Source organism: Lissotriton helveticus, chromosome 11 (genome assembly GCF_964261635.1).
Source record: "Lissotriton helveticus chromosome 11, aLisHel1.1, whole genome shotgun sequence".
Classification (NCBI taxonomy): domain Eukaryota; kingdom Metazoa; phylum Chordata; class Amphibia; order Caudata; family Salamandridae; genus Lissotriton; species Lissotriton helveticus.
Genome location: NC_136072.1, coordinates 986923546 through 986948759, shown reverse-complemented (window position 1 = coordinate 986948759; position 25214 = coordinate 986923546). Strand labels below are relative to the sequence as shown.

Genomic DNA, 25214 nt, shown 5'->3' with positions numbered 1-25214 from the left:
AGTCCCACCCCGGCGCGCCTATGTCACTTTTTTTCCTTTTCCGCATGCATCGCAGATCCGGATCGGGCTCTGGGCCTGTTTAGGCCTTTCCCTTTCGCTAGTGCGTGTGTGTGGGAACAGTGTGCGAATGCCTTCGGGCTTTAAGACGTGCTCGTTTTGTGGACGCATGATGTCTGCGACGAACCCTCACCCGATCTGCATGTGGTGTTTGGGGGAACACCAAGACTCCACTGATTGTGAGGCATGCCAGCAGATGAAGCCGAAGTCCTGGTCGGGAGGGCCGGATGAAACTTCTCTCAGCTCGCATGTCCAGGTCGGTGTCATCCTGCCCAGCCCCTGCAGAGGGTTCTCGAACCCGCTTCCTCCCTCATCGACAGCATCCTTCTCCCAGGTCGCAGAAGCCTGTCGGTAAAGTGTCGGAGTTTGTCCCTGAGGGTCAGTTTCCGGCCTGTCGGGCGTGGGCTCTCCGCGGGTGGTGCAGCCCCGCGTGTCGTCCCCTTATTCGCCGTTTCCCGCTGTGGGGGCAAATAGAGCCCAGATGGAGACATATGCGGCGGCTTTGCAAGCCTCACTGCCTTCTCCCACTCCTGGGATGTCAGCGGATCCCTTCCAGTGTGCGGGGCCCTCTGTGGCGTCGCCGGCGGCTCCTGCCCAGGTTCGGAGGATGTGGACCATTGGGGTGCGGCCCTTCGGGGTTCCCTCCTTCGGACCACGGCACCTCTGCTTTGCCACAAACTCCAGCGGGAGTCCCTGTGGTGTTCCGGGAGGTTGCCGGGGCTCGGGACGCACCCCCGAGCCCCTCTCCGTCCTCTGGACAGGCGGTGGTCTTGTCAGAGGCCGAGGTGATGCCGGCGGCTGCTAGCCCTGGCGGCACTACAGGTGTCAGCGGAGGGCCGCTCTTGCCCCGTCAGGAGTCCAGGCTGGCGTGGGACTCCTCGTCCCTCCCCAGGTCCCTCCGTCCCTCTACGCAGGCGGCTGCCTCGTCGGAGGTCAGGTCAGAGCCTTTCCGGCGCCGCTCCTTTGCCGTCCCAGCTCCGGTCTCCTGCACCGTGCGCTGCCTCGGAGGCCGCCCCGGCGTCTTCCCCGGCGCCGGACGACGACGATGTCCTGCCTCAGATTGCGGACTCTATGGCGCCAGTTCGGCGTCTGGTCGTTGACTTGTCTTCGGACGCCTCCTCTTCTCCAGAGGTTCGGCATTTGCTGGTGTCATCTTCGCCAGAGACGGGCCGCCGCGTTGTGGCTTTTTCACCAACGTCATCTAAGGGCGGCTGAGCCGCAGGTTCCCCACTCCTCGGTACCTCTTCCTTCTATCCCGACCTGGCCCTTCCCTCCTCCGGTTGGCTTAGGGGATAGCCGCCTTAGCTTGCAACCGTCACCTAACGAGGAGCTGCTTTCCCCTCCGCGGTGCCCTACGGAGGCGGGCGCGGCTTTCGCTCACGCTGTTTCCACGGCTGTGGGAATTTTGCGCATGGGTGACCCAGCTACCTATTTTCCCGCGCATCATCTTCTCGAGGTTCTCCATCAGGGCTCTGGTGGCAGGGAGCTGTTGCTTCCCTTCGAGGGTTCACTCCATTCTTCTCTCTTGGGGACTTGGAGCCGTCCCGCCACGGGGGACCCGGTTTCCCAACACCTTCTGCACCGCCATCATCCCGCGCCGTGTGATACGGTGTGTCTTTCCCTCCACCCTTCTACCGTAGGCCCCCTTTTGCAGACTGCCTTTCATACTCTGCCGCCGCTGTTGTCTCCCCCGTCACGGGAGGCCCGCTGGCTGGACTCCTGGGGGCACACAATATGTTCGCCTCAACCAGTGCAGCTATGCGGGCCTTTAACACGCTGCGTGTTTTGGCCAGGGCCACTTCTTGTTTGTGGGACTCGGCGGAGTCCCTTATGTCTACTGCTTCACAGGAGGGTGTCTGTGTTGATTTGAGACACCACGTGTTGGATGGCCGGGAGTTGGCGGCGTTTATTCTTCACTCCGCTATGGACATCTCGGAGGTGCTGGGTCGTGCCATGGCTTCTTCGGTTGCCCTTCGTCGCCATGCCTGGCTTCGGGACAGTGTGTGCCCGGAGAACGTTCGAGAACGGTTGGTGGCCCTTTCCTTCGATGGTGCTCTTTTGTTCCATGCCCCTGCGAACTCGGCCATCCAGAGGTTCTTGGCGAGGCTTTGTCCTCCTCCTCCTCCCCTTCAGTGAGCTGCAAGTTGATCTGGTTCTTGGAGGTGTTCTTCCGTCGGGGAGGGTCGCCCCGGTTGTCTGTTCTGTGTGCTTCATGGCCATTCGAGTCTTCCCTGTTGGAACTGTGACTCTGTTGGCTGCTGGCCAGCCCTTCTTGATTGTGTATTTTTGCTTTGGGTTTTCTACACCATGCTGGCCCTGAGATTGGGCCTTCTGTGTTTTCCTCTCTGGCTGCTTGATAAGCCTTGTGCAGGGTTTTTGCCGCAGGTCTTTTCTGTTGTCCTCTGTTGCTGCCGTTTTTCCCTAAGAGGTTCCCATATTTTGGGACGTGACCTGCCCTATGTGGGGTGCAGGTTGCTGTTATATAGCCCTGTTATATGCTGGGGAGCTGTGGTTGCCTGCGGGCTTCTGCTCTCCGTGACGTTATGGTATGTTGCAAATGCAAACTTCTTGCTGATGGCTTGGACTAGCTTGAGTTACGCCCCAGAGTGTTCTTCTCTGGGGTCGCTGCGCTGTTTGCCTTGTCTGGCCTGCTGTCCGTGGCCTGGCGTCATGGTCCTGTCCGGTCCAACTTCTTTTTGGGCCGTGTGTGCGGTCTCCTCTCCTCCTCCCTAGGGCGTGTCCGGACTCTTCTTCACCTTCCTGCTCTCTGTCTTCGGCTGGCATCTGGCTGCCCTGGGTGATTCGTTCTGTGGTGCCCTCGGCGTTTGGCGGAGCTTGCCGGTGCCGACCTATTGTTTTCTCTGTACTGTTGTGCCTTCTTGGGGCTTTAGTGGGACTGTCATCCTGCCTTATCCGCTTCTTCCAGTGGACCTTGCACCCGATTCGGCCTCTTCTCCCTGTGGGAGGAGTTGGTCCCTGACTTCTTGTCCCTCTTGTGGGTGCAGTCCGTCCATGCTGGGCGTTGGACAGTTCTTCCTAGGTGACCTTGAGTTACCCTTTTCGGCTTGCGCCTGCTTATTGCTGGCAGCGCCATCCTGTCTTGCCTTGGCTCTGCCTCTTCTCCTTGGGGTCTGTAGGTTGCTCTTCTCCTTCGGTGCTCCTCTTCCTTGCCTTGGCCTTGGGCGGAGGTTTTGTTGCCTCGTGTGGACGTGGGGTGTTTGGCTTCCTTTCGCCTTGCCTTCTTTCCTCTGCGGAGTGAAGACAAGCTGCCTCTTCTCTTCTTTTTCCCGCATCCCCTTTCGGGTTGGTGGTCTTCTGCTGGCGGGGGTTCTCCTTTTGCCTGAGGGGACGGGGCTGCTCGTCCTGTCTTGGGACTTGGCCCCTGTGGGACCCTCGGTTATGACCAGGCATGTGAAGTCCTCTCACAGACCCTCCTTGCCCTTGGGTATGGCTAGGGTATCTAGTCTACGTGAAGGAATCTGCGGCTAGTAGTCTCTGCCAGATGTAAGAGTTACTTACCTTCGGTAGTGATATATCTTGTAGAGACGATTCTAGCCGCAGATTCCTTCACGGCCCGTCCTTCCTCCCCGTTCTGCGAGGAGTTTTTGCTTGGTCTTTTGCACTTGCCTCCCTGTGGGTGGCTGTGTCTTCTATGAGTACATTCTTTCCCTCTTTCTGACAGGATGATCGTCCTGTTTGATTGTTCCTTTTCCTCTCCTTTTGGCGTATTGGAGGATAGTTTTATAGCTACTTCTGTGCCCTTATGCCCTGTTTGCTCCAGGTTAGGGCCTACCTTCCGCCCCCCTCCATCCCCCCTTTATTACTAGGGCTCTGGGCCCTCTGCTATCCTCTAGGTGGCTGTGCCTCGTCCCTTTGTTCCATATGGGGGTTGTCACACTATGTGATGGGGCTGTCTTGGAGTTTTGTCGTTCCTTGTGTGTCCCGGACTGGTTTCCCTTCATTGTTTTTGGTTGGGGTTGTAGTCCTGCAATGTGTTATCACGACATTTTTACATATGTCCTTTGTCTCCAGGGGGGGCTATCTCCGTACTGGCAGGGTTGCTGCTCAGGGCTGGGCTCTGGTCTTCATTCTTTCCCTGCCTTTGGGTACTGCGGTGCTTGGCACTGCTCTTTATGGTGTTGTTCCTCACCATTCCTTTTTCTGTTCTTTCGCACACTGTTCCTATACTCTCACAGTTTTGTTCTCCGAAGAAAACTGACGTAGGTGCGCCGGGGTGGGACTTATGTGACCTCGCTGATATCACATAAGCGGACAACTCCTGGGCGGAGTTGCGTGATGCTGTCCCCCGGCACGCAGGGATGCTGGGCAAAAAACTTTCCGGATCCAGTCTCACGCCTGGGGATAATTCTACGTGAAGGAATCTGCAGCTAGAATTGTCTCTACCAGATACATCGTTACCGAAGGTAAGTAACTCGTACTTCTAAACCGGGGTATTTGTCGTCTGATCAGGCTTCCACTTCGGGAGGACCTCCTGTCTCTGTAGCTGCACAGTATCCTACATCTACAACCCTCACAACCTACAACTCCATACATGGAAATTTAGCAGCAGCAACTGAATGTGTTTAACTTGCTGAATAAGGTCATTGATGTTATCCTTGTGGCCAGTTTTGCTTGGAAAATTTGCAGCTCAATGGTTTTGCTCAAAGCATGACCTCTTATAAACCAAAGTGTCTCATGTTCTTTTGTTTTTTCTTTTGTTAGCCCATCAATGCCTTGTCGTGGGGGCAGTGAAAGGTTATTTGTGAGCCCTTTTGGCCTTTCTCTGTTTACCTGGCTAACCGTCATTGTTTAAATTATCCGTTATGATGCGTTTCATAAATTATTGTACTCCCATGTCGGCCCCCCTCCGGCCCCGCCCACCCCCGTCCCACTACCCCCAAACACACCAAACCATTTGTTATACCTTGTTGGGACCTGAATTTGGTCATGACATTTCTCCTGTGCTTGTCCTCGAGCCTATGCATGCACAGTTGTTTCCTAAGCCTCTTGGCTCTAAAAACTGTCTGCCTCATTGCAGTTAGGTCAGAATGCTGCAAGTGAATTGCATGTGCTTTCAGTACAGCTGACCTACACCACCTTCGTTCTAGACAGAATGATACTTTGCACCTGGGTGGTCTTCTTACCAAATGTTGTAAATCTCTATCACGTTGCCAGCATCTTATTCCATGCCTCACTCCTCGGAAAAAGAAAGAATTACTTCTGATCAGTGAAAATCATTGTGAGTTACTGAATGCCAAACAATGTGTGCATTGTTATCAGACACCCCCATGCCCAGCTTCATTGACTTTAAACTCAATGTCCTAGAGCCAGAGACTATAGCTTGAACAAAATACTTTGACACAGAGCACTGTGACAGGGCTGCCATGTGAGTCAGTGAGAGTGTGGTCCGTAGGGATGCATGGACGTGTGTAAATTAATGGGATATACGTATACGGGGGACTCAGAGCTTGTGTTAGATGTACCTGTGGCACAGGGCGTACACTTGCCATATGTGACACCATTACACATATAACACAAACATTCAACTATTTTTTTTAAATTGGAGACATTTAAAGTGAAGCTAATGTTCTGCAAAAATGTTCATAATATGAAAAAAATCTGTACTTTAAATTTCTTTTATTTAAAAAAAATTGCTCTATTTCTCACTTATAATTGTGTTCTCAGCCCCTGAGAGCAAGACTTCTACTTTGAGTAAATGTGACTTTTTGAAATGGGAGAAAATGAAATTGAACAGTTCACTTTAATTTGCATTGCATTTTAATTTTCTCCCATTTCATAGGGCACATTTACAAACAGACGGCAGTTTGCTCCCAGTGGCCTTTAGGCACGGTGCCATATTTATAACAGAAAAATACAGCCATTTGTTTAACCCCTTCCCTGTGGGGCTCATTCCCCTGCCGTGCTGGGGGAGGAGGGGCACGCGCAGCGCCGCGATGCTCATGACGAGCTCGGCTCGTCATTAAGCACGGTGGCGCTGTGCTCATGACGAGCTGAGCTCGTCATGACCACGCCCGTTCCAATGGAACGCCCAGCACAGCAGGGGAATTATCCCCGCGTGGGCGCGGCGCAACGGTCATGACGAGCTCAGCTCGTCATGAGCACAGCGGGACCGTGCCTCATGACGAGCTGAGCTCGTCATGAGCACGGAACGGGTTAAATGAGAGGTAGTTAAAGTGAAGATACATGTTTCATAACACTTTAATGCGAAATTGGCGTAGGTGAAAGTAGAGAAAAACATCAAGACTTTATGATTCATAGAAACCTTTTTTCTTCACTTCATATTGCTCCCATTTAAAAAAATAAAGACAATTTTTCAGTTAGAATTATGACAGTGTGTCTATTGGCCTTGGGGAGCAAGATGCCTGCTATTTGTAAATGTGGTACTTTGAAATGGGTGAAAATTAAAATGAAGAGTTAACTTAATCACTAATTTAACCCTACATTTTAATTTTCTTCAATTTAAAATCATTTAGAAACATCCTGCTCCTATATTCAGTTGACAAGGGCTTATGAAATACCTCAGTGCATCAGGTATTCCCCTCTGTGCCCTATGGGTCATAAATCTGAGTTGAGCACTGCCAATTATCAGGTTGTGCTATCTGCAGCTTAATAATAAAATATGCACAGCCTTTCCTTAACTGTAAAAGGAAAATGCAAGAATATTTATTGTCGTGCTTAATTAAAAATGAACTCAAGGTCATGAGTTACTCTGAAGGAGTCTGCAAGCTACAGTTAGTTTGTGAGCAACTGGCTGTAGACATCTGTTTTTGATCGACCGTACATAGGGTCCTGGTATGAATGATCAGTTATCTGCTGGAATTTGTGGTGTAAAGAAATTCAAGTCGGTGTGAAATAGGACTCTATCAAGGTGGATAGTCCTCTGCTTTGCACTACCCAAGAAGCAAACTCCTGAAGGCGTCTGAGCCCACTGCAGCAGGGCTAACACTGCTATCACAGCTTTGGTGTACGGGGGGTATCTGTTCCATATGTCTGCCAGGCTGCGATGCTGAACACGGCCACAAAGCACTGCTGCCTTGAGAGCCTGGTCTGGCGGGAAGATCACTTAACCTGTCGCTTCTGCAAAATGTTTTCCACCTTTGCTATGATATGAGTTTTAAAGGTGAGGAATCTGTGGTTAGAAGTATCCAATCAGCAGAGAAAATTATTTACTTTCAGTACTGCACTTTCTGGTGAATACGCTATCAACCTGCAAATTCCTCACCTCACTGCACTTCACCTTTCTCTTTTTACCTTCTAAAAAGATCCCAAGTTAGGAATGTGCGCACTATCTTAGAAAGTTTGTTCTACACTCCATGTCTAAGGGCATACAAGGAGAAAGAGACAAGAAACTGGCATCAGTGCACAGGGGTGCCACTTTTTGGCTCTTCTTCATCACTTCCAAGGCGCCACCTTAGAGCCATATGGCGCTCCCCATCTGCGAGGAGCATTGCTGGAAGAATTCTGCGGATGCAGTTTGGCATCGGGGGGCATTCCGAAGACAAGAAATCTGTGGTTAGTTGGAGAATCTACCAGTAAGAGCATTGCCAAAGGCAAGTAACTTGTTCATTAGGGCAATGTCAAGGAAATATACTACTTGCCTTACATGAAAAAATATGTCGTCTCACACTTATATGGGGCACTATGTTTAATTATTTGTGCCTACCAGTAGAAGGAACTAAAAATGTGTCCCAAGTACTGACCGTGCATGCTTCTTCTAGACCCCTCAGACCTAGCTCTCTTTCGCTCAACTAACCAGTGCTGTAGGAAGAAAAGTAGTAGAGACCGATACTTTTGGGTCCTAGACGAAGAACTTGGGATGGCCTTCACCAGGACTACAGCAGATATCTCACTGATGGTTTTTCAGTTGAACTTGTTTTCCTTCTCCTGTTAGTCCTTTCCTGAGTTTTCCTCTGTTATGTTTCCTATCCTAATGCCATGATGACTTTGGTTGGTAGGTTTGTGCTACATAAATAAATACATTTTGGAACAGGATATTAAATGGTTTACTGGAAACTTGGGGAGTGGCAAGCTACTAGAAAAGGGTAGTTAGTTTCCACTGAAATTATTTATAGTATTTAGTGGGTCACTGAATACCCCAATTCATGGACAAATTTAATGAAACGTTTGCTGTGAGAGAGCTGCATCGGTTGATGGGGGTGAGTGGGGAGGGCAAGGGTTATGAAAGAGATCCTTTGGAATATGGTGTGTTATTTCCGTTGTGCATGATTGGAGTTATCACGAAGATTTGCTGCAAGGTAGTGTTGAAGAACCAAGCAGCTTTTTATACCAAGACGGGGCATTTTACTCAACCTGTGTAGTTTGTTCTTTGTGTTGAATACGGTCAAGAAGGACTCATGTGATTTTCTTGTTTTGTGCTTTGATATTAAAAAGATATCCAATACCATCGATTGGGTCTGCATTTTTGGAGTAATGGTAATGTTCTGGATCTTATATTCTAATATGGTTGAGTACATTTTGTATAGGTAATGTGGTGAGAGCTCGAATAAATGTAGGGGTCGTGCATAGCTGGCTATGGCCGCTTCCGCATACAGCACACTTTTGCTCTGTGGATCATTATTTTTCCCCAGCTTCATCTATGTTTCATTAAGTCCCTTGTAACTTTTAGGATGTTTGGGAAGTAGATTCAAGGACCTGGAACAGTCCAAAATATGGTCTGAAAGGGAGGTTAAATCCTCAACATCATCCTGTTTAGATTTCCATTGTATCTGTTTTCCTTTTCGCTTGAAAGGTTCTCTCTTTAAATGGTTTTTTAGCAACATCAAAATATGGAAGGCAGGTGTATTTTAGAGTACAGTTGACTAGACAAATAGGTAGGAGCTGAAATCAGTAGTGAATTGTTGTCTGCAACTTCAAAAAACAGGCTCTCTTTGCACCTTGGTTCAAAAGATGAAAATCCTTTTTTAGGAGAGTAATTGTACCCTGAAGGAAAGAATCACATATTGTCACATTTGCTGTTTGCTGATGTTTGTTTCGTATTTTATATTTTGCTGTTATTTGTTGTGGTGGCCTGTGGTAAGTACTAGAGTTATGATCCCATAAACAATGTCTCTTTTGAGTAACAACTAATTACAGTTATTTTAAATGCATCTAACATGAGCCCATTTTGCTTTGATTGTCCAGGGCGCTACAGGAGAGTTTATTAGCCAACTCGCGGGGTCTACAGCCCACCAGCCATAATTGCTTCGATCCGGAGTTACAATTTGCCATGGAGCTTTCTGTGAAAGAGCAGCAGGAAAAAGAGTCTCAACGGCGAAGGGAAGAGGCTGAGCTTGAACTGATTTTAAAACTTTCTCTAGAAGAGAAATAGAGGCAAGACGCGGGGTGAAAATTCTCCTACGTGTACACTGCAGAGAATGTATAAACTGTTATTCCACTGAAAGGTCTTACATTTCACCTACTATAGGTTGGGCCCTCCCTGAAAACCAGCAATTTTTTCTTACAGTACATGATCCTCAGGGAATTTCGTTCTGAGGACTTGGATTATCAACCAAAGACACTGTAATATGTTTAGATGTTTATTTTTTTAACAGGATTTTTTTAATAACTTCCAACTGGTGTTTTCTTGAATGGACACTTCCTTATCTACGATACCCAAGTAATTTGTTCTGTTTTTAAGTTGCTGATAATTTGAAGGTTCAAACCATTGTTAGCGAGGGCCCTGCTGTGTGAAAAGAATATGTGGAGAACAATTGCTTAGTTATAAACCAACAACGAATACACCTAGACCCCACCACCAATAACGCTGACTACGCGTGAGTCAGAAAACAACCTCAGGTTAAATGCACAATTAAAGAATATTGCCAAAATGTGCACCATTACCTTCCAGAGAAATGCCCATGTACGACTTACTAGAATATTAGAATATTTGTAATGACTATTCATTGTGAAACACAACTCAGGTTAAAATGAACAAACAAGAAGTACTGCCAAACGTTTACCACGAGCTTCCTGTGCCATGCCCATGCACAACGTACAGGTATACTTAAATGCCAATTTGTTATCCAGAAATCAAAACGATAAAACCAATACAGTGGCGTGACACTTAGATAAATCACAGGGTCTCCGTTCTTGCCCCCTTTTGGTAGTTGATTGCTCTAGGATCCATACACTCAGCATGGTTGACGTGGGTTACTCCCTAAAAGAACTTGCCACATTTAGAACTTGGGTGTTAGAAATTGACCATTAAAAGGCACATTGTTATTTTGTATTTGTTTTAAATCTATGAGCCATATTCTTAATGTTTTCTTTTGCTTAAGTGCTGACATACTTTATAGTATGTGAAGATGCTATCAGTTAGGTTGCACAACGCAGACTGGTTTCATGAGAATACCAATATTTGTTATATGTTTTTCCGCTAAATGTTGCGGGTTCTTTTTCTGAAAATGCCTTTTGTTGACAATGCCAGTGAAGCAGTTTAAAAAAAATATATTTTCTTCAAAAACTAATGTGCATGGTATATTGCGACACAATGTTGGGCAGAATCTCTGTTTTGTTAGTAGCAGCTTAACATTAGAAGATAGAAATAGTTATTTTTTATTTTGGTTTTAGAATGTTACTGAATGTAAATTAAGCTACCTGCTTCTCCCTGAAACTTGTAAGCATCATCTGGAAGTTTGCTTTGTGTGCGATTGGATGTGAGGAGTGGTATCTGAGAGGTTGCTTGGTCTGAAAAAATTGTGTGTCTCTTTCCATGTATTTATTTATTGATATATAGGAAGGGCCGTTACTTTTCCGAAGAAACTGCCATTATAAGATGTTAGCACCCATTATTAAATGTTCCAGAAAAGAATACAATCGTTTTGGTATGTGAGACTATATTCTTAGATAGGAACAATTTAACTTTTGAAAAATTATATAGAATATTTGGGTTAATTCTTCAATTTTATTGTCTTGGCCACTTCTCAAATGTGGTATTATAGGGTTGTCATGGCTGGCATTATCTTCTGATAAATGTTTAGCAAAACACATTTTTCAATTTGTTCCTGAAATGTTAATAAAACCACTGAAAATCATTTTCCTTTGCCTAGAATAATCAATGAAAATATGAAGTAATAGTCGAAGATTGTTTTAGCTCCGTAAGGGTGAATTTAGTAGATTATTTTGATCAATTTCCATGTAGTCTAAAAGCCAGTCCGTGTTTAGTTTAACACCCTGAAAAAAGAGTCTTCTTTGGTAAGGTTGAGCCCTTCCCCCCAATATAATTTATTGCTTGTAGGAGTTTACTATACTTTGTTACACAAAGACTTTAATATCCTCCCTCAGTTAATTTATTCACGGTGAAACTTATGCCACTTTAACTGCATGGCTCTTGTAAGGAGAGGTTGTACCACAAAACATGAGTGCAAAGTTCAATTTTTCCAGTCTCTAAAATGAGGACTGCAGCTTGTTTACCTCTCAATGAACCAATCTGGCCAGTAAGAGGATATAGGCAATAGTGCAGGGAGGTCCCAACTGAGGCATGTAGCGCTCCCCTCATTATGTTTCCATCAAGTTAGGTTTTGAGATCTGTCTGACGCCATATTCTTCCAAAGCATTACATTTTTACAGCGTTTTAGTATAAACTGGGTGTAGATCATCAACTAAAATAAATAGGAAAACAGCTGTGTAGTAAACACTTTAGGGAAAGTTACTTGACAGTATAGTCTGTTCCTTCAGTGGCATATCCTAAATAATGCCCTGCCATGCGAAAGAGTATGACCCTATCGCAAGACAATAAAAAAATTAAAGTGCATTGTAAGCATCTGCCTTTTTATTACTTGTCACTGGGCATGTGTGTGTTTGTGCGTGCACACATACACACGCCATGTGGCAGGTATAAGTAACAAGTGCACAGCCTCTGAATTTTGTTGTGGCTGTCATTACAATTGATCAGTGAGGTCAAGGTATATCATGATCCATGGCCATTGTGTATATATTTGCTTGCCTGTACAGCATGCTTTCAGTTCATATTGGTGTACACGTTCTACCGAGGGTTTGGACTGGAATCTGCTTCGCAAAAGTGGCTGGCAACTAAACAATAAAAAAAGGCTGCTTTGGTACGGCTCATGGCCGGCTCCATTTTTTCCATGCATTCTGATCTCAGTTCCTCGATGTTTGTACTCATTGGCCACTCAGACCTACTACATATGATCTGGTTTGTTAATATTTGGACAGAAGCCCAGTGCCTTTGTACTTTCATTTGTTACTGTAACACAGGGCTGTTTTGCTCCATATAAAGGAAGCCTCATTGAAATCCTTAATTATTTATATCCATTACATTGGAGTGATGCATGCCCCTACGACTCATCTCTAACTACTCACGGTATGCAGTGGACCCTTCTTTTATTTTGACCTAGAGAGGATCTTCCTAATCTGCATTATAAAAGAGGCATTTGGATAGATCTCACTACTTTTGCTCCATGTTTGCCCATGGTTCTCTTCACGTCTATCTTCAACAAGTTCATAATAAACTGTGACCTATCCAGCATGAGACTGTCGTTATGCTACAAGCTTACCCAGAGAATACATAAGTAAGAGGCACTCGGTGTCACAAAAATACTACATCCACACTTCAACTGCCTTATTTCAGATATTTCCAATATCTTTCCTCTGGACTCTTATATTTGATAGCTCTCCTGATGGCTGCAAAATCAGTAGGTCAACAGACATATGTCTCCTAGTAACATGATACTTGTTAACCCTTTGTCTCGCCGCCCGTTTTGCGGAAGTGCGGCACTTCCGCAAAACGGGTGGGGCCGCGTCGGACATTGGCCGACGGCAGCACCAGCGAGGTAGTGCTGCCGTCGGCCAATGGCCGACGGCAGAATGGATGGGGTTAATCACAAACCTTATCTCTAGAAAACATCTCCGGACGTTTTGGAGAGAATGAATCCCAAACATACTTTAGCAACTCTATTTCAAAGCTTAAACTATCCCCTGACTGATTGCATCATTCCAAGTCTCAGATTCAGAATTTGGTTCTAATGGAATATAGAGTGCAAGCATTGAAATTGTAACTTCTCTCTTACCTCATTGTAATTGCTGCAGATTTCAAGTCTGGTGCTAAACTAAATAGTGGCTGTTACTTTTGCTCTTTTGGGTGGCCCCGCTCATATGAGCTCGTTCATCTTTGTGGTTATTGTGATTAGTATAATTCGTCCTCTTTTAGACAGTTGAGAACTCCTTGTCGAAATATGGAACTCTGAAAAGGTGTACTGCATATGCTACCATTGCATCAACCCACTAAGGGATGCCTAATCTAGTGACTCATTGTAATATAAAAGATTTATTTAGAGAAATGATTTCCCATTCTATATTCATGGCCCATTTTGAACTGATATTATCTAGTAAAAAAAAAAGAGGAACAAAATAGAAAAGGTCCTGTTCCTCTGACTTCTTGCAAAATGTCCGCTCTTGCCCCCTAGTCACTCCTGTAGCACCATCTCAGACTTTTCCATTTGAACTGTGGATAGAGCTGGATGTAAGACTGAGGAAAAACATTCCATTTCTTTATTGTGTGTAATATCGCATGTAAGATTTTATACTTAAGCCAGTGTTGGAAAGACATTGTTCTGCACCTTTCATGGATTCACACCGGTCACTGAGCTGGCATTGGCTGACGGTGTTAATTTAACGCACTCCTTACTTGTGAAAAAACATAGTTTCAGGAGCAGAGATGTGGGACTGACCGGGGCAGAGGAAGTCTGGTGAGTTGAGTGTGCTAAAAGTGGCAGCCTGGAAAGAGTGACAAAATGGAGATATACTCTTAACCTATGCAAATACCACTGCATGATATGTTTTGTACATGTAGAGTGAAATTGGCAGATTAAGCTCTCAAGCTATGAAAAACGAGTATGGATTACTAAATATCACCATGCAATTTTGTTTCCTTTATCACACACCCATGTATAATTCAACCCATGCACACTTTGAAGCATTACAAAGCATGAAAGATTGCAGGAGCCTTAAACTATCAATATTACAGAATTACACATTTCGTTCGAAAACAACCCCACTTTAAAAGGTGTGCTTCACTATCTGTTCTCATCATGGAGCAGTGTGGATCACACCACAGTTGATAGAAAAGTGTCTACGCTCTAGAAAAGTTACTACTCTGTTCTCCATTCTGCACACTTTGCCACCTTTGTTTCAAAGAGAATCCACAGTTGAGATACTTCAAAGTTAGTACTAGAAAAAAAATCTACTAGGTTTCTTCTCTTCCTGTTTGACAGTGGAAAGGATATTAAAGATCCATTAAAACGTGTATCTTCTAATCGTATTTGCTCACAAAACATAAACTAAGGTTATTAACATTTTTCAACTCTTGATGGTGGTTCAAGACAGGCATCGACTTTGCTGAGAGGATTAATATGCTGCATGTACGGAAAGTCATTGGAAAATTGTCAGATTTGTAGTGCAATTCTACCAAGCTGTCCTCCACAACAATGCTGGAAGCCTACCTTTTTCATGAAGCCTCGCTATATATTCATCTTCTTGTAAGGTGTTCCACAAGTTGAACATAGAAGATTTTGGTACTCCTATTATAAAATTTGTCTCCCACTATCCTCAACCACCTGGAATAAGTATTTTGTTACTAACAAAGACAATTCATAATAAGTGGGGTGGGCATATGGTAGGCCATATTCACTTAGCGCAGTTCCTGTGGTCATTCAGTGTCTACACAGATCAGCCAGCGGAGGATGGGTGGCCTGTTGATTGAACAATATATTTATCAGTCATTTACAGCATTTATTAGAGCAGTGGATAAAGGTTGATAAGGAAAGCAGTGAAATCTTATTGATTTACTGAATTTGGTTTTCAAACTAGACTATAATCAGCGGGTTGGCCTTCATACTAGCCTATGACTGGTAGTTCGTATTGCAATACATTCAGATACAACAATTTATTGAGACAAATACATGCCCACTAGCATGATATATTCTGGCGAGTGTCAGGTTTGTTAAAAGAGCTGTAAAGCCCCTCCTTTTACTCTCGTCGAAAAATGAGATTTTATTCGAAACCCAGCTTTTATATTTACTACTGTTTCTGGATGTATTAACAATAACTCTTTGAAACAGTTACAGGGTATAGGGGTATTTTTCTTAACTAAGAAAATATTATATTATAGATATATTATGCTATCCACTACGCTGTTATATATATTACACATAACGAATATGTAGAAGCTCTAATCCAAATGCACACACTACAAATCTTCAAATATTAGGCAACGTGGAAAGAAAAGAAATTGTTTATCGTAATATTATACTATAATGTCAGTGTGGGATTCTGGTAACATTTGCAAACTTGATCTTTAGGTGCATGGTCTCTGTGTCATGGGGACTCATGACATTATACTATGTAATTATAACAGATCGTGACATACTCATTATACTTATGTATTTAATTACCGGTTAATATTAAAAGCAATTACAAAAAAAAGGGCTAAATGCCATTAATGAACATTAACTTTAAAAGTCAATTTACATGTAAGTAACCCCCGCCCCCCCACACCCCCACACCCCCACACCCACACACCAAAATGCTTAGTTAACTGTTGTGATACGCAAGTCTATATTATTTTTGGGAAAGAGGCGTTTGTGCCCATAGGCCTAGGTACCTTTAGACGCCCCAGAGGCCACAACACATAAATACATATTGTTTGCAGTGCTATGGCAAGTTACCTTTATTCAGTGGTTTCACTACTTACTACACTTTTATTTCCTCTTTCCCCAACAAAGCTTGTGTATGTTTTTTCCTTGTTATTTCTGTATTTGTAGCCAGTGGTTCTACTTGGAAAATGTTTAAACCATATAGCAGACAAATCTCTTGAGTTTTTAATTGTTTAAAAAACATTTGGACTGCTGTTGTGTAAAATGCATGCTGTTAAGTCAATACAGCTCTTTCAATCTGGCCCTTTTTATTGTTTTGAAATATAGCACTTTGTAATTTCTATGTAATGTACCCTGTCAAGTTGAATTTATATTTATTGTGTTTTGCTGTATTTTATTTGGAATTTGTTGTTTCCTTTACATTTTGCCCTTTGGCTTGCTTTAACGTTATGTTGATCGGCACGAGCAGCAACTCCTAGAAATTGCTGACTACGGTTATTTGCACTGTCACACTGAATCTGAACATAGATACTCAATTCTGTGTGTAATGTATGCTACAGGGCTTGATAAGACCGCTTGGAGGGTGTAGAAAACACAGCCCCAAACCCTGATCCCTTTGCATAACAAAAGCCAGCAGGGGGGTGTCAAAATCAATGTTTATCATTCAATATTTCATCCTCGGAGTATTTTCGATTGGGTTATACGACATAAGCACCCTCAAGAAAAACACATATGCACACTGCCAAGCACAATAGCGTGAACCATAGTGCTACTCAATTATAATGAACACACTCCACTAAACCTAATAGGGATTCATGTTCAAACCTCTAAAAATATTGTTATCTCCTCTTCTGAAGTGCAATGCCTACTACTGGGGGCAAAATAGTTCTAGAGAGGTCCAGCAAAAAAGAACGCCTGTCCCTTCGAATGACTTACAGGGTTTCTGTATGGATTTTCCCATATGGCAGATGAGCACAGGGTTTCAGTATGGATTTGCCCATATGGTAGATGAGCTATTGCAGCAAATTCTTGGTATGTATGTTTTTTATTCAATGTTGTGTATTTGGGATGAACCTCAGCAGCAACATATTTCATAACTTTCTGCTACTTAACTGGATATTTGCACGTTAGTCAACGTAACTTTTATTCTTATTTAAAAAAAAAAAAACGTTTATTGCATTTCACAAACTCTTGTTATTCTGAAATCCGGTTATACTGGATCTCTGGCAATGGGTAACTTTTTTTAATCTAATGATTATCTACGCAGTGTCAAATATTAGTTGGCTTACATATAAGATGTTATACTGTACAACATTGCAGCGCATTAAAAACACTCCACTCGCAGAAAGGCAAATTGCGTGCTTGTGTTCTTCATGCAGAGTGCTTTTCCTAAATGTTGATAAGTATGTGCATGTTAATTTGCATTCAATTCTGTGTATTGTGTTACCTTGGAGACTCTCTGTGTTATATGTGTTATGTTATGGTAGCTTGTAAAGGGCTCTTTCACTATGGGAGCAATCATATGATGTTAGGAATAGTCAAAACTAAGCTAGTCAGAGGCAAAAACATTCGAATTATGAGACCTAAAAATATGCTTGCTGGAGCAGATAGGTTTTTAGAATACGTCTAAAGAGAGAGATGTTTTCAATTTCTTTTAAGCTATGTGAAGGGTGTCCTCGCTGTTACTGCGTAAACTGCGAAAGCACGTCAACTCGGTTGATGATTTGAGCTGTGCTAGGGGTTGAACTTTTGCAAAAAGTTGATGGAACATCTGGGACTTCTTTAACCGAGGGCCTTGTGAACCACACAAATACATTTTTGCTGTACTTTTTGGTGAACTGGAAGCCAGTGTAAGATGCATCGTTTTGCAGTTATGTGCTCTCTATATTGAAGAGCCAGGGTTTGAGCAGCTGCGTTTTGAACCTCTTAAATTTTGAAAATAAGTACATCCTTAATAAGGTCTGTTTCTGAAGTCCAGATGAGCTGTTACTGTTTCAAGCATGGTTTGCACTCTTTAAGGAAGCTTTAAATATTTGAGGAGTTCTCTTTAAAAGGCTTTGTGAAAGATGTGCTCACTGCTGACGAAATTTGAACTTTTATTGTCAACTTGTAGTCTGTCTAAATTCTGAGGTTTTTAACATTGGAAGACAGTTTGGGATTGTGACCAATGGCAGCAACCCATATAATTTTAGGCCAAGATGTTGGGAGTGCTTTCAAAAACATGATCTGGCCAAGCAACAACCACAGTCCTAGTCAGAGTGAGGCACATGCCAACACTAAATAAACCTGCGCTCAACCCTCGGATAGCGTGACACAGAGCAGTCAGGCTTAATTCAGAGCAAATGTGTAAAGTATTTGTGCAACACTTCAAATAGTAATAAAGTGGAAACACCACACAAAAAGGATCCCACACTAAGTTAAACAAAATAAAGTTATTTTTAATAAATGAAACAAGACCAAAATGACAAAAATCCAATCAGTAGAATCGGAGATATACAGGTTAAAAGATTGTAGTGAAAATAGCGCTAAAAATTACAAAGCGACAACTGTGGATAACTGGTTTTGCCATCCCGGGACTAAGTTACAAGTTTGGGCCCACCACAATGGAACACCGGCCAGCTACAGGAACACAGTTAGGCCCGCTGAGCAAAGTACCTTAAAGCTTGGTTTACAGAGTGTTGCAAGAATTTACGTTGAAGAGTGTCATGCCGTTGAAGCAATGCGTTGGTTCTGAGTTGCTGCGATGCAAGTCTGCCATGTGAGTGTCTGTGTGTTCATCGAGGATCCCATTGTGAAAGGCTTGCAATGCAAAGTCCGGCATCAAGGATGCATCACGCAGTTGGGGTGATGCGTCAGGTGCCGAGGAGCTGCAATGCGGAGGTCCGGTGTCATTTTCGAGGCTGCCGCCAACAAGGGATGCGAAGGCCTGTTCTGAGTATGAGTCGCGATGTGGTGGTTTTGATGGGGCAATGGGTTGCAATGCAATGTGGGTGTTTTTGGCAGTACTGATCCATGCAGGAGTGGCAAGGCATTGGTTCGGCTTGGGGTTGTGCCACGCAGCAGAGGAGATGCATCGGTTCCGCAGGATCCACAGATGTTGGCAGAGCACCTTAGGTCCAGTTCCTAGGGTCCAGGACTGCAGTGGGACCTCTTGGCAGGGTACATTCACAGATGGTAGTAGTCTGGTTGCTGGGTTTCAAGGTTGTTGGAGCCTTCTGTTCTGAAAACTCAAATCAGGAGGCCAGCCAACTATCCCTTGAAATCACTTTGGGGTCCTTGGTTCAACAGACGCAGGTCTAGTCTGTTTCACCTAGGCAAGAGGGTAGCAATTCAGCACAACAGGACATCGGTTCTTCATACTAGCAGTGTGACAGTCCTTTAGTAGCACAGCAGTGATTCTTCCTGGCAGAGTATCCACGGGTCCAGAAGTGTACTGAAGAGTTGGTCTCCGAGGTCCAGTATTTATACCCAGTTGTGCATTTGAAGTGAGGTAAACACTTCTAGATGTATGCATTTGAAGTGCACAGGGGCCCTGCTTCCTTGCCCTGGCTCCAGACTAACTACAGGGGGTATGCAGCCATTCGTGCGGTGGCAGGACACAGCCTATTCAAGGGTAAGTGGGGCTTTGTCCAGCTCCTCCTTCCCATCCCACCAGTGATAGCCCATCCAGGCACACCTAAGCTCCCTATTGTGTGTGGATGTCTAGGAGGAATACACAATGTCCAACGGGCAACTACACCCAGTCATGTGACCCAGAGACAGGGTGCAGACACCAAATGGCTAAGGGAGGAAAAGGGCAACTTTCTAAAAGTGGCATCTTCAAAATTGTAATTTAACGTCCGACTTCACCATAAATTAGAGTTTTCATTACAATTCTAAAGACACTAAACATGAACTGGTTACCTGCTCCTATTTGGAAATTAAGGCTTATTAAATGTAGTAAGGCAACTCAATGTTATCCTATGGGACAGGTGGGCCTTGAAGTTGTGAAAAACTAATTTAAGAGTTTTTCACTACCAGGACATGTAAAACTTAAAAGTACATGTCCTACTTTTTAAATACACTGCACCCTGGCCTCTCGGCTGTCCAGGGCCTACACGAGGGGCGATTTATATAAATTAAAAAGGGAGTGTTGGAACTGGCAAAAGGTTTATTTTTCCAAGTCACAATGGCAGTTTAAAACTGCACAGACAAGCTGCAACGGCAGGCCGAAGACCTGTTTAAATTTCTACTTTAAAAAAATATATATAACTTTGTTGGCATTTAAGAATCACATATACCGCTTTTTCATAGGAATTCACAGAAGGGAGATCAAGGCTCCCATTCTCCTCCTCCCGCTTATCCCCCTCCCCACTACTGTAAAGGAAGAGGAGTGGCATCATCAACAATTCTTAAGTCATCCAACAAGAAGAAAGAAGGGGAGGGTGGCAACATATCAGGCATGAAAAGAAGGGCGATCCTGTCCCGGCGCGCCCAACCACGTGAGGCCGGGGCTTTGGCGGGAACAACAGGCCCACTGGCGCGGCCTGCCTGGCGCCATCCAGTGACACCCGCCGAACGCAGAAAATAACTGGGCAACCCCCCCGCCCCTGCACTACGACCACCGCAGCGACGCCCCTGCGCGACCTTGAAATCACTTGCGGGGCTACTGGAGAGGTGGGGCACCTACACGCAACGGGCATCGGCGGAGGGGCCCTATGCTTGCGCGGACCCGCGCCTGCAGTGGCGTAGAACGGACCGCGCTGGAGCCTGACCCCGGCGGGGTCGCAAAGATACACCCCAGCGACCTCCGGCCGCACATAAGACCTGCATTGGGGAGAGAGACACCGGCTGCCACCCGTGCCGCGTATCCAGGTGGTCGGCTCCGGAGGCGGAGGGAGGCCGGGAGAGACTGAGACAGCAGCCTGGCCTCGCTGGCCGCCATCCTCGAGGACGAGCCCTGAGGGGTGAGGAGCCTGGGCTGCGGGAGGCGGATTGTTGGGGGACGATCGCTAGTGGCTGGGGCTTCCTTTGCCAGCCCCATGCGGCAACGCTGACAGCTGGGACCCCCCCCCCACACACCCCCACTCATTGGTGTCGGACACATACCACGAGTGCGAACGGGACGACACGATTGCCTCCCTAGATGACTGGAGGGGATGCACCCACACCCGGCGCCATGCTTCGGTAGGGCAACGTGACCGACTGCACAGGACAAACTGCATCACATGCCGAGGCGCTGACCAGCGCTGCTCCTTCTCTAGAGGTGCGCCCTTCCTGCCCGCCTCACAGGCCCACGCCAGCCTAAGCGAACACTATTACTGGCCATGATGTCCGCGGCACGGGACTAGGCGGACGCTCCACTGACGCTCCTGGCGTGACTGTGACCAGCATTACCCACATGCCCGAGGGCTGGGGTCTTGGTGACCAGCCTTCGCCCACGCCGCGGTTGTGGACTACCCTCGGGCCCGGCTCAGATTCACTCCCGGGGTCCGGGACCTTGGCGCCTCGACTGCACCTGCAGGGCTGCTGCAGTCTACTCCCCGGACTCACCTGCATTGAGCGTAGAGGACGCTTCCACACATCACTTTGCTCATGTCTGGGGGTGTAAAGACACTTACAGGTACAGGTGGTACTTCATTGAAGGGGAAACAAGTCAAATCGCCACCCAAGATGGCTTCGGACGCTGTGACGTCAAAACTGGACAATGTGCTGGCTGTGGTGGAGCGCCTGGAGAAGTCACTTCAGCAGACTCGCACGTCCCTGGAGTCAAAGATAGACAGCGTGGCGATTGACCTCACACATCTCAAGGCTGACCACAAGAAACTGCAAGACCGCACCACAGCATTGGAGGGAGTGGTGGCTGATCTGGAGCCTCGAGTGAGTCAAACGGACAAACATGTACGCGACCTCCTAAACAGAGTGGAATTCCTGGAAGAGCGTGCGGAGGATGCGGAGGGACGGGCACGACGGAACAACATCAGACTGGTTGGCATACCGGAAAAATGGGAAGGGACCGACCCCACTGGGCGTGTGGAGGACTGGCTGAGAGACCTTCTGCCGGAGGGAGCGCTGTCGCCATATTTTGTGGTGGATGTGCGCACCGCGGGCCCACGAGGCCCCTCCGCCGGGCTCTAACCCCAGGCCACTGATTCTTCGCGTCCTCAAATACAGGGATCGCGACACCATCCTGCGCGAATCCAGGAAACTTGGCGACATCCGGATCGACAACGCCACAGTGATGCTTTTCTCCGACTACACAATCCAGGTGCAAAGACAGAGACACTCCTTTCTAGCGGCAAAACGAAGGCTGCGGCAGGCAGGTCTCAAGTACTCACTTCTTTTCCCGGCTCCATTGCGAGTAGTGGCACAGGACAAGACGCACTTCTTCACCGATCCTGAAGAGGTTGAGGCCTGGCTGGATGGCGGAGCGGAGGCCCAGGAAGGCCAAAGGCACTGCCACGATGTCGCGCTCACGAGGCCTGAGACGACGTCACCAACATAAATCGCCCACGCCACACCACTCGCAGGAGACGACGCCGCGCTCCCCCCCAGCGGACCTGATCTTGCAGGAGCAACAAGACGCACTACGCAAAGTCACGGAAATCAGCGGCTCCCCGTCGCCCTCCTCTGCACCGAATGCTAGCCCACGTGTGTTCCCCAGCGACGACGAGACCATCTATGCATTGCCGGACTCTCAACAATCCGCGGACCTTCCTGACATCACGCCACAGACAGCAGACCTACTCGTCTGAGTAGGGCCCCCAAGATTTCTCGACTCAAAGCACTGCGACGATTGGCTCAACGGCGCTAACCTGCCCCGCCCTGGAGTGCATGAGGCTCCACAGCGACGAGCGAGGGTAAGGCCCCCTTGCTCTGCAGACAATGGCACCGACGAGACGCAGTGAGTAATCTCTTGCAGACACTACACGCACTGGTCAAGAGACACTGAGACACTCCTCTCTTTGAGATGGTTGCAGTCATAGTGGCGGCATGCGGCCGCACTCTACCAATGACTTGTGCCCCCGCGCTATCACTCCCACAACGCCTCGCTACCAACAGACACACTCCCTTCAATTCGAGTGGATTGACACCCGGTGATACCTACCAGCTGTGGCATACTCTCCACGGCCCGGGGTGGGAAGTTACCCCCCTCCCCTTTTTCTTTTTTTTATTGTGAACAATACTGCTGTATCGCTATTGGTACCAACCACTTGACACCCCCTAGACTCGTATAGCTAGTTCAACTCACTTGAGTGTTTGGACGGCAACATGTTGTGTGGCCGACCTTTTGGTATTTTTTATTGTTCTGTATTATTTGGACTCCATGTTTTCCATCCTATCCCCATCACTTGGAAACTGCCTGGGTTGCTCCTAAATGTGACAGTCACTATGTATGGTATGGACGGGGAAGGGGTGCCAGGGGATCAACGGGGGACCACACTTGGGGGATTGAGGCTGGATGGTGATGGCGATTCCCACACGAGTGACGATAATGGCTGAAATTAGGATATGTACATGGAATGTTAGGGGCATGCACACACCGGCGAGGCGTTACCAGATTTATTCTCATTTGAAACGCCACGAATTCCACGTGGCGCTGTTACAAGAAACACATCTAAATAAGGCGGAGGTGCACGCTCTGCGTCGCAGATGGCGCGGACAACTTTATGCCACTGAGTATTCCTCCTTTGCCCGCGGGGCGCTTCTGTGGGTCCGACCTGGAACCCCATGGGTGACCATGGACACACATATAGACCCGGAGAGCAGGTACGTGGTGGCGAGAGGCAGGCTTGACGGACAGCCCGCAGTGCTGGCTTCGATATACTCCCCGAACACTGAGCAGAGTAGTTTCTATACCCGCCTTTCGGCAGTACTGGCGACCTGGCATGGGGCCCCGTGGTTCCTAGGGTGTGATTATAACTGCGTCCTAGATGCGACTCTAGATAGATCTTCCCCAACCACTACACAGGCACACACCGCCACGAAAGCCTTAATCACCTGGGCCACACAGTGGGATCTCCACGACGTATGGAGGACGCGTAACCCAACAACACGGACTTACTCCTATTGGTCGGTTGCGCACGCCCTACATGTGCGCTTAGACAGATTCATGATAACCACTGACTTTCTTCCATTAGTTACGGACACACAATACATGGGCCGCACACATTCGGATCACAACCCCCATACTCTGGCCATTGCATGGGAGCGTACACATCCACCTATCCCCACCTGGCGACTCCAGCCGGACCTCCTACTAGACGCGACTCCCTCCTCACACAAACTGCCCAATACTTTGACGATAACGCTGGTACGGCGTCCCCCCCAGATCGAATGGGACGCATTCAAGGTGGTGACCCGGGGACATTACCTAGGCACGCAGGGCCACATGCGACGGCAGCTGGGGGGTGACCTGACACGGTTGGAGACAGAACTACTGGACCATGAACGAGACGCGGTGGGAGGTACGGATGGTCCCCTGACGGAGGCTAAGACAGAACATGCACACCTCCTGGAGCGCTTGCGCAATCTCAACTTCGCAGCACACTCTGCCCGCACACATCGCCAGGGCGACAGACCTGGCAAATTGCTAGCCTGGCTAATTGCACGGGAAGACCGTACGACCCCGATATCAGCGATACAAGTGGAAGGAGGAGGGTTACTCTACATGCAGCGCCAAATAAATGAAGCGTTCGTAGCTCACTACACGGGTTTATACCGCTCCCGACTCAGCGTCCCACTACCTGACATAGCTGAATATCTCTCACCCCTACAGCTGCCTAATCTGGCGACTGCACAACAGGATGACCTCGGAGCACCACTTACTCCCGAGGAAATCCGTGACACCATCTTCAACCTATCAAACGGCAAATATCCCGGCCCAGACGGCTTACCCGCCGAATTCTATAAGGCTGGCTCGGACATACTTATTCCCCAGCTGATAAAAATGTACACTGCAGCCAAGGACGACTTCTCCCTCCCCCCAACGCTTAATGAGGCTACCCTCATCTCCTTACTCAAACCCGACAGAGATGGCGAGCAGCAGGGCTCTTACCGTCCCCTAGCTCTCCTTAACACCGATTATAAAATCCTTGCTTCCGCCCTAGCCCGGAGGCTGGCCCCCTTAGTGCCAACCCTGGTGCACCATGACCAGAATGGGTTTGTACCGACACGCCACACCTCCTATAACATCCGCCGACTATTCTGCATACAGGAATACGCCACACGCCACTGGCCGCGCGCCGGGTGTCTGGTGCTGGACCTAGAGAAAGCATTTGATTCGGTGTAGTGGCCATACCTGCGGGCGGTCATGGACAAATTCGACTTGGGGGGAATGATTACGAGACCATGGTTGGCTTATTGTACCGTAGACCCACAGTTCGTGTCCGCCCTGGCACGCTACTTTCTGACTCTACCACGTGCAGAGAGGCACCAGACAGGGCTGCCCCTTGTCACCCCTGCTGTTCTCCTTGGCCATGGAACCCCTGGCTGCAATTCTCCGGACCCGAGGCGCGGAGTGGGGTATACCGATGGCGGATGGGC

At 47.1% G+C, this 25214-nt stretch overlaps 1 protein-coding gene across 1 annotated transcript in view; it reads left to right on the top strand.

The window, feature by feature from the left end:
• ANKRD13A (ankyrin repeat domain 13A) overlaps positions 1 to 11111 on the top strand; it is a 482945-nt gene extending 471834 nt beyond the window's left edge. The window contains exon 15 of the mRNA XM_078667340.1: positions 9220 to 11111. Coding sequence (XP_078523466.1) covers positions 9220 to 9406 — 187 coding nt within the window. The 3' untranslated portion in view covers positions 9407 to 11111. The remainder of the gene's footprint in view (positions 1 to 9219) is intronic.
• Positions 11112 to 25214: the final 14103 nt, after the last annotated feature.